This window comes from Megalops cyprinoides, chromosome 23 (genome assembly GCF_013368585.1).
Source record: "Megalops cyprinoides isolate fMegCyp1 chromosome 23, fMegCyp1.pri, whole genome shotgun sequence".
NCBI classification, from domain to species: Eukaryota; Metazoa; Chordata; class Actinopteri; order Elopiformes; family Megalopidae; genus Megalops; species Megalops cyprinoides.
Genome location: NC_050605.1, coordinates 14,729,448 through 14,745,603, shown reverse-complemented (window position 1 = coordinate 14,745,603; position 16,156 = coordinate 14,729,448). Strand labels below are relative to the sequence as shown.

Genomic DNA, 16,156 nt, shown 5'->3' with positions numbered 1-16,156 from the left:
ATCTCTTGTAACATGAGCAGTGCTGTAATTTATTCTCACTGGGGCAGTAAGATGAACACAAAAACACAATTCAATACTTGTGTAATGCTTACACCATTGTAAATTCATTTCTCATTGAATATACTGGCCTAACAACATTATTCCACCACAAATCAAAGTGTAACAGCAGCGAGCATAACTTGGCAAAACACAGGACAAACTATAATAACGGTACTTGCTCAAAATGTCGTAAACAAATGTGTAATCAAAAGAGCTATCAAACCAGTAAGTAACCATCAGCAGCTCAATTAATGCTGGATGCGCTTGACGGGGCAGACGAATTCTCAAGGTAACGTTGCGGGGGAGGGTGAGTCGCGTTGTGCGCATGCCGTGGGGTGGGGAGAACATTAGTGAAAAAAACTTTGGTCTGCACAGCCCTCCTGGCTGCAGTTGTACAAGGGTGGAAGCTCGTGGGATGCGGACTTGGCTGGGGGGCTCACCACGACCTCATACGCACGGAATTACTGTCGCTCCCACCCAATCGAAGACGCACAGCAACGGAGCCAGAAGAAGCACGTCGATGTTTTAAACTTTGACAATGCTGTTGTTACAAATCGCGGCGTTTTTGTGTAAGTTTTATTGCATACATTTATCAGCTTAGAGAAAATTTCTTACGTTAGGATGTTTAGGAGAGTTTCATTTGAAGGAGACGTTAATAGCCGTGCCATGTTATTAGTAATGTGTGGGTTATTTCTAACATTCGTGGTAGCAGTTTTGCTCACGTAACTTATATATGGAATTCACAAAACAATTGTTGAATGTCTGCATTGTACATTTAAGAGTAATTTGACTTCTTTGGTGTTGTTAGAAACTTCTCAATGTAAGATTTTTCTTCTAGCTTTTCAAACTAGCTTTCAGTGTGTGAAGACGTATCACTGGTTCATTCAAATTTCCACTGCTCTTTCTCGGGCATCTGGCTCATGTTAGTATGTCCTCGTACGAGCCCGATTAGGCAGCGGCTACATGTGATTCTCATTAAAATCAAAGTAAATACGCTGTGGGAAGTACAATTTTTTGGTTAGTGTTTTCAGAGAGGGAAAGAGAAAGTATGATCATTGAGCTCAAATATTGATAGAATTTTGGTGAATTTCAGCAATGAAATAACGGAACCAGATTACGAATGAGGACGTTTGACGTCAAAAAGTAGAAAGCGGGTCATAGTCATGACACTTAACTGTTCTTTGTTGGCTTGCCAGTGACTTGCACACTTTGCATATGTTTGGTTTACTGATAGTGTATAAAAATCAATTCCCAAATGATATCTGATATCATATGATATATGATCTGCCCACAATAGTTATGAAAAAACTCATCTAATCTAAACTTCATTGTCCATTGTGTAGCGGTAGGGGCGTGCGCCCTCGCCCAGGTACCCGAGTTCAGCGACGTGTGCACGGAGGGGAGCTGCTACCCTGCCACGGGTGACCTGCTGATCGGCAGAGCTCACCAGCTCTCCGCCACCTCCACCTGCGGACTGCTGCAGCCGGAGCCGTTCTGCATAGTCAGCCACCTCCAGGTAATGAGCCATTCCAAATGCGTACGTGACCGGTGCGTGTTCTGCGGAGCGACCGTTAACATATCAAATCTGGAGCCCTGTCCCTCTTAACTTTTTCCTTTATTGTGCATTGATATATGACTCGTGTACTCGTTGGTAACTGAAAAGACGTAATTCAGCCTTATTTGCACAGTGCGGGCAGTTACAGACGAAATGGGAACAATAGCCACTTAACAAAGGTATTTGAGGAATTGCCACCCACCGACCAGCTGTAAGAAGTAGGGGAATGGAAAAGACCTCGGGGCGGGCCAGAGAGCCTGTGCTCAGTGAGTGTTGGAAGACACGATTCATTAAGTGAGCTATGCAGGGACTTCCGGGTCTCCAAGAGAGGGGACAGAGTGCACAAAGTAAACATCTTCTCCAAAACCTGAAGAAGAAATTCTTTTTTACTTTGTTTGCAGCCCTTCTTCTGCTGTTCTCTTTTTATTTCTGACCAGGATTTTTTTTCTTGCTTGCACTTAATGAATGCTCTGTATCAGAATTCACATCCTGTGGGCGAATTGGCATTCTGGTTGATAATAACTACTGTAGGGTTTACAATCCACTTTTTGTCTTTTGGGGGAGGAACTTGCTGTTGGGACGTCGTCCAAAAGGCCCTTGGGGTTCCGTTTCTAAACAAGGAGTTCTTTTGAGGCATGTTTGTTTAATATCTGTTATTTAGTGTGGTGTGGTGGAGGGAGGTGGATGCCTTCTGCACCATCTGAGAGTGTGGGACAGATGAAGACTGGATTGGATACACTCCTCCCTCTGGACTGTCTAGACCACTTCCTGGCTAGTTCACAGAACCTTCCAGATTTCACTGAGGTCCAGAGGAGAGTTATACATTGTACTTTTGTAAAAAAAAAAAACCATCTGAAAGTTCTCTAAAGTTTGCACATTTCACAAACTCAGATTATGATTAGGACACACACCCTCACAAGGTCAAGTGTCTGTAGACTTCATGCAAGGATACATTTTGTAAAGTGTTAAGAATTTGTTTTATGTATAGCCAGAATACCCACAATGCAGCTCACCATTACAGTTCAGTGAGTCTGTTTCTTTAGTTGTTTGATTTGAAATCTGAATGGACAGTAAAACATTGCACAGTCAAAATTGTCCTATCTTTTTTTTAATATAATGAAAATCCTCCTCTTGTTTGCTGGACTGCACGGTATCAAACAAGCATTTATTTCTCCCAATTCTCCATTTTGTGCACTAAAACAAAGGGTTGGGCAGAGAGAGGCCCCCCTACCCCTTCCCCCTGATGTCAGTTTTTAGGGGAGCCTGTTTTATCAGTGTTTAGAATAGCCGAGAGTTCCGTTCAAGGCTTATCCAATGCCAGCAAGAGACTAAGCTGATCCTGGCCTGGCTGAGGAGCCTCCGCCCCAGGGTCCCAGTGGGGGTTGTGTTGGACATGCAGCAGGGGCAATCGCATAGCAAGAAGAGGCCTGTAAAATAAACACACCTGACCAGAGGGAACCGGGGAGGGGCTGCTTTGTTGTAAAAAAAAAAAAAAGACTGAGCTGTGTACGCAGCAGCAGCGGTTGGAATGATAAAAAGTCCTCTTCACAAGAGCTTAATCACTTCAAGGGCCACAGTGGAAGTGTCTCTCACAGCGACCCTGGTTGCGGTAGAGATCTGTGAAGTGGGCGGCACATCTGGGGCACAGACGTCCCTTTGTTCCGCTTTGACTTAAATCGGCGATCACCGCGGAGAGGGGGCGAGGTCACTCATCCCCCTGGTGTAAAGCATCTCGTTTACTAAATCATTAATTACAGTGTGGCGAGCTTTTGTGCGCAGTGTGATGAAAGACTCGGGTTTGGGATTAGATAATTGGGCTCAGTTTCTTCTAGCAGTCTGTCCTGTAATGACATTCAAGATAATTGAATGTAATCCTAGGAATTCCACTGACATTCAAATTACTCCCCCCCCCAAACACACATCTGCGCTCCCCCCTTTTCAGGAAGAGAAGAAGTGCTTTGTTTGCGACTCCAAGCAAGTCTACAATGAGCGAATGAACCACACCACCAGTCACAGCATCGAGAATGTTGTGACAACGTTCGCCCCCAACCGCCTGAAAACGTGGTGGCAGTCGGAAAACGGTGAGTTCTCATGAGAAAAACAGTACCTGTTAATGTGCGCTTTCCACCCCCCTTGGTTGATTTAAAGGTGACTCTCTCTGAATGCTTTAGTTAACCCTTTAATCAGTCCATTAGTGCCGAGTAGGGTGCACTTCAAAGCAGAGCGGTAATGGTCGACCAATCAAGCCCAGGATCTACCCTTCCACTTTGAAATTAGAAGGTAATGATTATCCAACAGGTCTCAAAAGGCCAGCTGTGTTCTGCTCGACAGCCACCGTGTTATTAAAATAAAATACAGCAAATTAGGAAAAGGAAAAAAAAGGGATGAAACCGTAGCTACAGCTGTGGTGGCCATTTTGGGCAGAGCCCATTTGAAATAAGAGAAGCAGTGAAGGGAATTGGGGATGTTGACAGAGGGGTGCAAAGCTGAACGAGCAAAGCAGTGGTGGGAATGTTTCTCAGGGGGTGAAGCAGAGTGGCGGTGACTCATCTGAGGGTGGGCGTCTTTGGCCGAAGACAAGGCCTGGGAATCCGGTTGGATGAACCCCTGATTTACAAGATCCGTGACCCAGGAAGCTGGCTGCTCTAGGTGTCCCAACAGCTCTCTGCTGGCAGAGCTTTTCTGCCTTCACAGGCATGTTAGATTGATTCACTACAAAAGTGTGGCAGAGTCTGAGTGCGTCATATTCAACCTCTTTGTTACGCTCCAGTAAAAAAACTCTTGGCTTTATAGAGGAATCCTTATAGCAAGTGGTCTGGTCTGTCAACATCCCAGCTGCCCAAATGGTTACTACGAAACTTGATAAAGCTCTTTTTTGTGGGGATAAAATAACCAAATGCCTGCTTTCTGATTGCCATGACACAAGCGGCACTACTCTTGCTGTGAGTTCTGGAGGTTTCCGTGAACATCTGTTTGGCAGCACCGAGTATTGCAGCGGCTTCCTGTTAGAGAAAAGCCCTTGTTTGGATAGAAAGAATGCATGTGACCCTGTTGGATACGAGCTCATTGAAACAAAATGCTAGAATTGAAAGAAACGTAACTGCAGCTGGTCTTGTAGCGTTAAGCCCGGTTTTGTGTCCCTGCGGGGGCAACATTCGGGCGATAAGAGTTGCAGCTTGTGTTTTAGTTGGCTGCGGAGCCGTGCTCTCACACAGATGGTTCTGTTCCCCCCCTCCCCCCCCACGCTTTCCCCTGAACCTCCCTGCAGGTTTGGAGAATGTGACCATCCAGCTCAACCTGGAGGCGGAGTTCCACTTCACCCACCTCATCATGACCTTCAAGGTAACCATGGCGCGGGAGGCGGGGATTGGGGTTGAGGGGGGTGGGGGGATTAGCACAGACCCCTGTGTAATCCACATGCCCCCAGCTGTGTTTTAGACAAAGGAATGTGGAGTGTTGTTCCACAGTCTGGGTCTCGGGGTCCCATAATAAAGGGCTGGTTATTGGAAGCTTTCTGTAGAAACAGAGACTACCTTAAATATAAACTCTGTAAGTCTTCTTGGATAAGGGTGTTTCCTAAGCAAATAAATATTGTAAGGCAATAGTGTATTCTGCAGGAATATGAACCACAAGTGTATGTCTAATCAGTGGGGGCTGTTGACCACTGTCTGCTGTGCTCGTATATGTGATGACGCTAAAGCATGGCTCTTCTGCACCAGACATTCCGGCCCGCTTCTATGGTGATCGAGAGGTCAGCTGACTTTGGGAAGACCTGGCAGGTGTACCGTTACTTTGCATATGACTGCGAGGCCTCCTTCCCCGCCATCTCCACCGGGCCAATGAAGAAAGTGGATGATGTCATCTGCGACTCGCGCTACTCGGACATCGAACCCTCAACAGAAGGAGAGGTGCGTGCTCCTGTCGACCTCTTTTAGCCTTGATCATGGTGCTTAACTTTAACCTGAATCACCTCTGTAAATATCTACCTTTGAAACGGGATGATCTGTAAATTATCCATGGAAGGAACCCTGCGTGAGGGCAGCTACCATGCAGTGTCACAGTGCCGAACAGGAAAGCATGTGCTTTGATTTGTAGAAAATGCAACGTGGGTTCATTGCCAGAATTCCAGCTCCTCTGAATCCTGTACTCTAAATCCCGCCACCACCTTTTGACCCTGCAGGTCATATTCCGTGTTTTGGATCCGGCCTTCAAGATCGACGACCCCTACAGCCCTAGAATCCAAAGTAAGCTGTCGCTATGATGCGGTATCACTGGGTTGAGTGGCGGTTGATTGCCCACCATGTGCACGCATGAGTAATGTGGTGGTTTCTGGTGCCTCATATGAAATTTCATGTATGGGAGTGTCTTTTACTGCATGTAAGGTCTGTAGATCAGTTTTTCAGTGCATGGCTGTTTATAGTCACTTTCAGGTCAAATGAGGGAGTACTTGAGAAGTATGCTGTGAATGTGTGTGTGAGGCATGGGAGCAGAGTGGGAATTTCTCTGCAGACATAGCTGGGGTACAGTGATAGGCATATCAGGGTGTCAGTCCAAGAACAACCATTCTGGCTCCTTCTCAGAACACTCTGTTAGTGTGTTCTCAGGAGGAATATCTTTAGATTCTATCACTCTGAAGCTTCTTGGGTGTCCCCCTCAACATCTGTGCTCATATGTAATTTGTGGGGATGTAATCTGGTGGGCAGGGTCTCTATCAATCTGAGTGATGGCCCTGAGCTGTCTGTACTGGGTTCAGACCTCTGCCAGGGCTGACTCACAGTCCAAACATGCCCGATGTATCAAGATTAATTCTGACCCCCCAAATTCCTTGAAGGGGAGGGCATCACTTCATTTTGCAGCCCACGGCATTTCAGTTTGAGTGTTTGGTGAGCCGCTGAATGTACGCATTGCTCCCCTCCTCCTGCCCCCCCCCCCACCCTCTTTGCAGACTTGCTGAAGATCACCAACCTGCGGGTGAAGTTCACCAAGCTGCACACGCTGGGGGACAACCTGCTGGACTCACGCATGGAGATCAAGGAGAAGTACTACTACGCCGTGTACGACATGGTGGTGCGCGGGAACTGCTTCTGCTATGGCCACGCCTCCGAGTGCGCCCCCGTGGACGGCGCCGGGGAGGGTGTGGAAGGCATGGTGAGTGCCCCCCCTCCCACCTGCCCCCCCAAAAGTGCCTTCACCACACCTGCACAGCTACCGTGTCACAGCTGCGGTCACAGACCAAGGGTCTCTCTGGCTAACAGGACCCTGACCCGTTTTGGTCTGAATGACTTGCAGAAGTCCATGCAGTAATGATTTGTCAGTGAGAAAACCCTTTTAGGCCCGAGGCTTAATGAGGCTTAATACTGTTAGTCTGTGCTTTAGTTTGCTTTTAAATACAGGTTGGATGAAACTTTGACCCACTTAGATAAATTAGGTTCGGGATACAACTAATGACCAGATGGGAACTTGTGTGTGTCCTCCAGCAAGGTTTGGAGTGGATGGATGAAGTTTTAATTCATTCTACCCAATATTCTCAGATCGTGTTCCATTTTCAGATGTTTTCATATATTAAATCCATTTTTTCATCAGACCAGTAACTCATGAGGCATCTGTGTGCTTGTGTGTGTGAGAGAGACAGAGAGAGAGTGAGCGTGTGGGACGAGGGAGTTCCTGTTTAGTCTCCACTCTGTCGCTTGGTTTTGTGAATTTCAGCCTAGCCTCTTTCACGAAACAAGGACGAATAAATATTTAGACATGAGCTCACCCTGTCTTTCCTCTAAGAGTCTGGTGAGGTTCAGTTTGACCGTCTGCATCTAGAACGTACTGCTTACTCTATAGCAATCTCGGCTGAATCTGTGGCTTTTAGTTAACTGGCATTGGTCCACAAGCTTAATGAAGACCAGACTAAAAGTTTGCATGCAGTGTAAACACTTATAGCATTGTCGGCCTTTTCCTGAAAGGGTTTATTTTTCAATCTGCCCGAAAAGGGAGGGGGCCTTGAGGGAGTGTTTCTTTTGTGTATAGATATTCGTTCCACATTTCATTTTGGTTGACTGTTGGATATCAGCAAGCAAATGAAAATGTCCTATTCAGCTCGTATCAGCTTGATAGAATCAAAGTTTATCACTGTAGCTCTGGGAGTGTTTGCGTTTGACCTGGAGAAGCTGCTGTAATTAATCTTTCAATATGATGAAGTCCTGTTCCAGTACAAACTGTGTGGTTTAGGCTCTCTGCATAAGCATTTCCCCAAATATACAGTCCATTCGGCACTGAAAATATCCATTGTGTTTGCATTTCCTCCTGTTTCCATTTACACAACTGTTTCCATTTATGTACATTAGATCTGCATGAGGTTTACGTTAGATGTGCTTATACACCGCACGCACAGTTATGGCCCAGAAGACTCATAGTGGGGTTTTACATACAGATCATTATTTCTACTAGTAGTATTACCAGACAAATCAGCTAGCTAGTCTTCTTCAGATCCATGCTGCCTGCTAAACTGCATGCATTTGGAGGCTCCTTTTAACCCTGATCGTGTAATTGGCAGAGCACACAGGGCTCAGGACTTTATATGCATGTGACTGATTAATGAGAGATTCCTCTATATATGCAGTAATCTTTCCTACATGTGGCTGGGATGTCTTGTACACAAAGTGGCCTTTTGAAGTGGTCTTGGAACTGGTTCTTAAAATCTGGTTTTACAACTATTTCCATATGTTTGCACCCCAAAACATCTCATTTTGTATTATAGTTATCAAACCATTTTTAAAAATTGACACAGCTTGACAGCTTGGCGCTTGTGTAAAGAGAGCTATTTGCAGACCCACGCATTCATATTTGACCTCTGATGTGTGTTTTTAGGTTCATGGGCACTGTATGTGCAATCACAACACAATGGGTCTGAACTGTGAGAAGTGCCAGCATTTCTACCATGATTTACCCTGGAGACCAGCTGAGGGACGTAACACCAACGCATGTAAAAGTATGTTTATCTTTTTTTTTTTTTTTTTTTAAACCTGTCTGCTTATTTAGCAAATACTCTACAGATGTTGAGCAGGATACAAACAAACTGTGACTGATATGACAATACTTTTTCTGTGAAACCATTCAGATGTATCCTGTTTAGTGTGCATCTGTCCCAGTGTAGTGTCCCAGTGTAGTGTAACTAATCCCCTCTGTGCTGTGTGGTTAGCCTCTAGCAGTGTGTATGACCGTAACGCTAGACTCGTGTTGATGTGTCCCCCTCTCTGCAGAGTGTAACTGTAACCAGCACTCGGGCGCGTGCCATTTTGACATGGCCGTGTACATGTCCACGGGGAACGTGAGCGGCGGCGTGTGTGAGGACTGCCAGCACAACACCATGGGACACAACTGCGAGCAGTGCAAGCCCTTCTACTTCCAGCACCCCGAGAGAGACATCCGCGACCCCCACATCTGCGAGCGTACGTACCCGCCCGTCCCCCCGTCCCTCGCCGGCCCTTTGATCATCCCCGAGTCTCAGGCTGAGCGAGCACCTGGGCTTTCAAGTGTTATCTGTGAGAACGGAGCTGTCGTCCGCCCCCGCGACGCACGCCCCGTTCTTAGGTTTCCTCCTCTTTTATGTGTGGAACCTGGGTCGCGGTTTGCCCGCCGTGACGTTTGTTCTGTCTGACACTCGGCTGGCTGCGGGCTTCCCTTTGTGTTTGTCCTTCTTCATCAGTCTGGAAAACTGGTTTATAGTCAAAATCATCCTCCAAACTTTCATTATAATCTGCTGTTGATCAGAACAGTCTGATACAAGCACTGATTGGAAGCACAGTTGTCTAGTGTTTAGTGTACAAGGGAACTTTGATGCTTCAATATTAGACACAATCAAGTAAAAAGCAAAAAAAAAGCCTGATGAATAAGGTCATCCTTTCCTGCGTTCTGGAACCAGGCCAATTATCATTTTAAAGGTAGGTTCTCTGCCTCCCGTGTCCCTTCTTCATTGGTCAGTGGTGGCAAATGCACGCTACCCCCATTGTTCTTCTGGGATTTCCTCTCTCTGTGGCATACTGTGTGACAGTGGATCTCCTTTTCGCTCTCCAGCCTGTAACTGTGATCCTGTGGGCTCTCTGAACGGCGGCATCTGCGACCGGATGACTGACGTCTCCGCGGGGCTGATCGCGGGCCAGTGCCGCTGCAAGCCCAACGTGGAGGGAGAGCGCTGCGACCAGTGCAAACAGGGCTACTACGGAATGAGCGAGGACCCGCTGGGCTGCCAGCGTAAGTCAGCCTTCGCCCCCCACCCTCACCTGGAGTTACCTCACCCTCCTCTCCTTCACAGAGAGATGAGACTCTTCTCCTGAGTCCTATTCCCTGTTTCCAGTCCTGGTGCCAATAGTAAATTACTGTCTTGTACTGTGTACAGTAGGGATAATGGACTTACCAGAGGTTGTAGATGTGATTTCCTGTTATTTTTTAATCCCCCAGAATGCACCTGTAACCCTCTGGGTACAGTGCCGGGAGGAAGTCCCTGTGATACAGACACAGGAAACTGTTACTGCAAGCGCTTGGTGACCGGCAGGAACTGTGACCAGTGTCTGGTACGTGACCCTCTCATTGTAGTGCACATGCCATCTGGAAAAGCCTTGGCCTCATATGGTTGGATTCGTGGCACAAAGCTCTTTCTCAAAGAGATGTTTTCGAAGTGTTTGTATTCACGGCGCATACCTTGTTTTCAAAGGGATCTTTTCAAAATTTTTTTGTTGTTTGCAGTGTCTGCAGAAACGCATAGTTAATTCCCTTAGCCAACAGTGTCCACTTTGTCTCTTTGTCTTTTGTAGTCAGTGTTTCACGCTAATAAAGTTAACACCACCGTGCACCACTCCCCATCAAAGAGTTAGAATGTTTAGTCACTCCCCACCCCAGCCCCTTGTTTCTTGTGAGGTTGTTAATGACCTGCTGTTAACGAGGTGTTGTTCCACAGCCCCAGCACTGGGGACTCAGCAACGACATGGACGGCTGCCGGCCGTGTGACTGCGACCAGGGCGGAGCCGTCAATAACGAGTAAGGTCAAAGTTCGAGCATGCTCACTTTCTCTGCACTCTGCTTGTGAGGAGGCTGACTGCATAGTTTATGTCTGTACCACAAACAGTGAGACACAGTCACAACAAAAGGCCTTGTACAGTCCCACACTAAGTGTGAAATGCAGGCTGCAGAGTGTCTGTGACAGCAGGAAATAAAGCACAGTCTTCATTAATATGACCCAGACTCAGGGGGAATGAGTTGCAGCCCCACGTCACAGCCCATGTCTCATTACATTCTATCTTGTTGCAGTATTTATTTGTTTGGCTGATGCTTTTTAGCAGGGTGACTTGTACGCCTGTGTCCCACATCTGTTTCACATGCCACCCATTTACATCCTGCTGAATATTTACAGAAACAATTGTTACAGCAACCCACAGATTACAAGGCCAGTTCCCTTAACGCTACACCACACTGTCATCTGTGAGTCTGTCACAACCATCAGTAATAACTCTGTTCAGGGGTAGAAATGCACTGATGTTATACTGCTTTGCCTTTCAATGTTAGAATACTGCTTTGCCTTTCAATGTTAGAACTCTTACATTTACATTTATTTATTTAGCAGACGCTTTCATCCAAAGCGACTTACAAAAGTGCATACAGTAAGTATAGCGACAGTATGGGGACAGGATGTGTACAGTTCCACAATGAGACAGTTCTCAGCTGAGAGCAAGGTCTGTTTGAGGACACAATGCTATCAGATTTGGACAACTACGGCATATAGGGCAATTAATACGATACACCTTCAAACAGCAAACTTCAACAACTTCAAACGTTGCAATGAGCGTCAGGGTAAAGGCAGCATCAAGAAACAAGTTCAGGTACCCTCAACATCTGGCATACAGAGGAGACACGGGATTGGAGTTGTGTTTCAGAACAGGACTGATGGGAGAGAAGGAACAGATGTTGGTGTCTCAGACAGTCTCTCTATCCCCTCCACAGCTGCTCAGCAGAAACCGGACAGTGTCAGTGTAGGGAGCACATGTTTGGCCGTCAGTGCAACCAGGTGGAATCTGGCTTCTACTTCATCGCCCTGGACCACTACACCTACGAGGCAGAGGACGCCAAGTTTGGGCCTGTGAGTGTCATTTCCTCCTCTGCACTATAAATTTATTGGATGTTTTTTGGCAGGGTCATATGGTTTTTTTTTTAATGTGTTAATGGTCTGTGTCACCAGGGCGTGACTGTGGTGCAGAGGCCATATCCCCAGGACCGTACCCCAACCTGGACCGGCGTAGGGTTCGTGAACGTCCCCGAGGGGGCGTACCTGGAGTTCAGCATCGACAACATCCCCCTGTCCATGGAGTATGACATCCTGATCCGCTATGAACCTCAGGTGAGGAGCACAGTGTCACCCTCCTTCAGGAACTCAGCGTCATACACCCCTAGATTTCGTAGTGTTTTTTAATGTGTGTATACGCACATCTGTTGCCATAGTTACCTGACCAGTGGGAGGAGGTCATCGTTACAGTGGTGCGACCCAGCGTGATCACGACTGACAGCCGCTGCGCCAACACCATGCCGGACGATGACAACCAGATGGTGTCCCTCCATCCGGGCTCCAGGTAATCCCACCTTTCTGTTTCACCTGCCTATACCTCATCCTGCTGATGTGGCCGCCTGAAACTTTACCATCATCCCTGTTCTCGTTTTTTCCAGAAACGTCGTCCTTCCGAGACCTGTGTGTTTTGAAAAGGGTCTGAACTACACCATCCGCCTGAGCCTGCCTCTCTATTCTGCCTTGAGTGATGTCCAGTCTCCCTACACTCTCATTGACTCTGTGAGTCTACCCAATAAGCAGGCCTTTTGCCTTGATCTGTTTGTGGCTCTTAAATGACTGATGCTATAAGTTTGCTTTCATCAAACCAACGTACTGTATCTTGGTGTAACTTGAGTTTTGTTGGAGAAATTTAAATATCCCACTGGTCATTGGGCACCAGTGTGATACAAAAGTTAAAAAACTGGGCTTGTAGCTAGAAGGTTGAATCCCAAATGGGGCTCAGCGACTGTAGTACAAGTGAGGTACTGACCCTAAATGAATAGATGTTTTTGATGCTGTCTACCCTATAGCTCATATGTGATTCATAATAAAAACTAATAGTAATGATGTTATGCTCCCTGAGTCCTGTTTGAAGTGACTATAGAGAACTCTCTCGGGTCTCCTAGATCGTGCTCATGCCGCACTGCAAGAACCTCGAGATCTTCACGGGGTCCGAGGGTGGCGACGTGGTGACCAACAGCGCCTGGGACACCTTCCAGCGGTACCGCTGCCTGGAGAACAGCCAGAGCGTGGTGAAGACGCCCATGACCGACATCTGCAGGAACTTCATCTTCAGCGTGTCCGCACTGCTGCACCAGGGAGCCATGGGTAGGAGCCTGTCTCGTGCGGTGCTGTGCCCAGCCACCCCTGACACTGCAGTCACATGACAGTCATTATGACAGTATTACTCCATTCAGACCTGTCAGTCATGTTGGTCATTTTGTTTTCATCTAAACTGCGGCATTGTTTAATCTAACTGCATTGCACTTTGTCCTTAACTTAGTTGTGGAGGTCCTAATGCTAATGCTGGAGCCCTAAATGTAATTTATTTAATTTAATCATTTATTAAATTAATTTAAGAAATAAATTAATGAAGAGTATAAAAAAATATTGTTTCACCATCAAGAAAAATGTTAAATTGGTTGTGATAAAAGTGTAAGGGCAAATCTCCAAAGCGGTTGCGTTGAATGGCGGTAAAAATGTCAGTAATTCGGTCAAACTGTCAGACACGTGGCCTAAAATAACATTGCATAAAACAACACGTGTGACAGTCGTGTAGAAGTTGGATCCAGGCTTCCTGTCCGTCATATTTGTCGTTACTGTCGCCGTTGCTGTCAGTCACAGACCCTTTTTTTCCCTTCGTCTCCTCCTCATCACTCACCTCCAGTCACCTTTCTGTGAGCTCTGCACGTCTCTGCCTGTGGCTCGCTACCAGGCCTGATTATAGACCTCGCGCTCCTGGTGTGTGTGTGTGTGTGTGTGTGTGTGTGCGCATCCGAAAGGAACTTTCCCATCTGCGCAGTAAATCTGCGGTACATTCAGAGCGGATCAGAGCCTGTCAGTGCTTTCCTTTTAGTCACTCCGCAGCCTGTACTTATTCTGTCGTCTGAAATAGAATTGTCAAGCCGAAAGCGCTGTTTTCTTTCAGTAGCGTCCATTAGGAGGCGCTGGAATTGGGCGAAATGGCTGCTGGCTGATGAACGTTTCGGAATTCTTCAGAACCGCAGACGCTCTCGGGAAAACTGATAGTCCTTTTGTTGGATTCCTGCGCTCTGTGGCACTGCCGTTATCTTGTCTGCCTCCGTTAGAAATGTGTTTTTGGGGAGTTTGGGGTACTCTTGAAGATGTGGGTGTTTTGTCACGCAGCGTCATAACTCCCGATGCTTCACAAAGCTACTGCGGTTTAGGAGGAACCTCAGACGTTGTAGACATTGTTATTTATGATAACGATAAAGGGAAGGCCAGAGGCATTTATTCTTCCACCAAACCACCTAAGCGTGCCCAAACGTGCAGTTCAGGAAGCACCTGGAAGCACCTGGGGGAGACCTCACAGATCTGAGGCCAGCTGACGCCGGTATGTTTCAGATCTCACAAGGCCACTCTATCAAGACCTACCTGAGAGCACCCACAGAACTGAGGCTAGTTAACACAGGAATGTGTCCAGGGCCTTACTCCTGGAGCGGGCACATGGGATGCTAAGATTGCTCAGAGCCCCATAATGAAAGCGACCTAGCTAGCTTTCAAACATTCACTAGCTAGCTAGTGAATGTTTCAGTGATGAAGAAGTTCAGAAGGGGTAATACTGACGTGATTATGTGTGTGTGTTATAGTAACAAAGCCTTTTGTCATACCAGTGTAATTTAGCCAAGAGATGTGTCCCTCACTTTCCCGTCCGTTCCCCCCCCACAGCCTGTCAGTGTGACCCCCAGGGTTCGCTGAGCACCGTGTGTGACCCCAACGGCGGCCAGTGCCAGTGTCGCCCCAACGTGGTCGGCAGGAACTGCGACAAGTGCGCGCCCGCCACCTTCCTGTTCGGACCCAGCGGCTGCCGATGTAAGTGTGGGCGCCTTGACCCTCCCGCTCCCCGGCAGAAGCCAAAACGTTCCGCACGTTCAGAGCAGAGGCATAGCTTTCGTTTACGTGTTTCTATTTCACACCGTACTGCATTTATTCAACCCAATTACTGAGTTGAGTATTCCAGTGAAAACTCCTTTCTCGCAGTCATGCCCCAAAATCTTCATGAAATTTGTACTCGGTTTATTTTTATGTACAATACCAGTCAAAAGTTTGCACATACTTTTTCTTTCTTTATTTTTACTATTCTTCACATTTTAGAATAATAGTAAGGACATCCAAACTATGAAACAACACAGATGGAATTATACAGCGACCAAGAAAGTGCTATAAACAAATCAAAAGTATCATATTTCACATTCTTCTAAATATTCCAAACAAATATATTTTTTAATTAAAAATGTTTTTGGAAATAAATTAATACATAGGCATCAGTTTCCGTATTTATATTTGTCTTAGAAACACATTTCAAGCATTTAAGCATAAGTCTTAAGATCAAAATGTCTTTGAACGCACGTTTCCCAGTATCCCATTTGCGTGCGTGTTGGGGGAAGTTGCTGCAACTGATTATAGTGATCCGAAGCTCTATTGGTCTTTAACATTTCAACACCAGTGTATTCATTAACTTTTCTAGGTGTTGTTGTTTTTCACTGTTCCTCTATGGGCTTTGCAATTTATTGTGCAGCAGCCAGTTTCACCCAGTTGCGTATTCACTGAACCAGGTCACGTTAAGTGCTTTGCTCTCGGGTGCAATAGCACTTGTGCTCTCTGCAGCGGCAGTGCTAAAATGGATATGGCGTAACTGATATGTTTTCTCATGGTGTTTGAGTGTGATCCATGCTCTTACAGAGAGAGAGACTGTGTGTGTGTGTGTGTGTGTGTGTGTGTGTGTGTGTGTGTGTGTGTGTGTGTGTGTGTGTGTGCAGCTCAGGCAGTGTAACTTGTGTTTGTTGTTAGAGTGCCTGAAAGCAGACTGAGCATAACCCCTGTTTCATTTTCCACACCTCCCCTCCTGGAACCCAGCATGCGAATGCAACCCCCAGGGCTCGGCCAGTGCTTTCTGCCACCAGGCCACCGGTCAGTGCGAGTGTCTCCCGGGCACCTACGGACGCCAGTGTGACCGCTGCCTCCCTGGCCACTGGGGCTTCCCCAACTGTCGCCCCTGCACCTGCAACGGCCACACCGACCACTGCCACCCCCAGACCGGAGAGTGCCTGGGCTGCAGGGACCACACCACCGGGCACAACTGCGAGAGGTCTGTCGGCCAGCGTGTCAGGGAGAACATAAACCCGGGGAAAGTGTTTGGATGGACACGCCAGGCGTTCACTAAAGTCTGCTGTGTAAGGGACTCTAGGCTTTGCATGCATAGCGCGTCCCTCACAAATGCTTCCCCTGCAGGGTTCATG

The 16,156-nt window shown here is 47.0% G+C and overlaps 1 protein-coding gene across 1 annotated transcript in view; it reads left to right on the top strand.

Moving 5' to 3' along the window:
• Nucleotides 1-445: 445 nt before the first annotated feature.
• lamb1a (laminin, beta 1a) overlaps nt 446-16,156 on the top strand; it is a 28,294-nt gene continuing 12,583 nt past the window's right edge. The window contains exons 1-19 of the mRNA XM_036517796.1: nt 446-608; nt 1,383-1,555; nt 3,537-3,675; nt 4,863-4,936; nt 5,314-5,502; nt 5,775-5,838; nt 6,540-6,742; nt 8,453-8,573; nt 8,845-9,033; nt 9,659-9,835; nt 10,043-10,155; nt 10,539-10,618; nt 11,579-11,714; nt 11,814-11,972; nt 12,074-12,201; nt 12,296-12,416; nt 12,803-13,004; nt 14,586-14,729; nt 15,774-16,005. Of these exons, the coding sequence (XP_036373689.1) occupies nt 578-608; nt 1,383-1,555; nt 3,537-3,675; nt 4,863-4,936; nt 5,314-5,502; nt 5,775-5,838; nt 6,540-6,742; nt 8,453-8,573; nt 8,845-9,033; nt 9,659-9,835; nt 10,043-10,155; nt 10,539-10,618; nt 11,579-11,714; nt 11,814-11,972; nt 12,074-12,201; nt 12,296-12,416; nt 12,803-13,004; nt 14,586-14,729; nt 15,774-16,005 (2,675 nt within the window). The 5' untranslated portion in view covers nt 446-577. The remainder of the gene's footprint in view (nt 609-1,382; nt 1,556-3,536; nt 3,676-4,862; nt 4,937-5,313; nt 5,503-5,774; nt 5,839-6,539; nt 6,743-8,452; nt 8,574-8,844; nt 9,034-9,658; nt 9,836-10,042; nt 10,156-10,538; nt 10,619-11,578; nt 11,715-11,813; nt 11,973-12,073; nt 12,202-12,295; nt 12,417-12,802; nt 13,005-14,585; nt 14,730-15,773; nt 16,006-16,156) is intronic.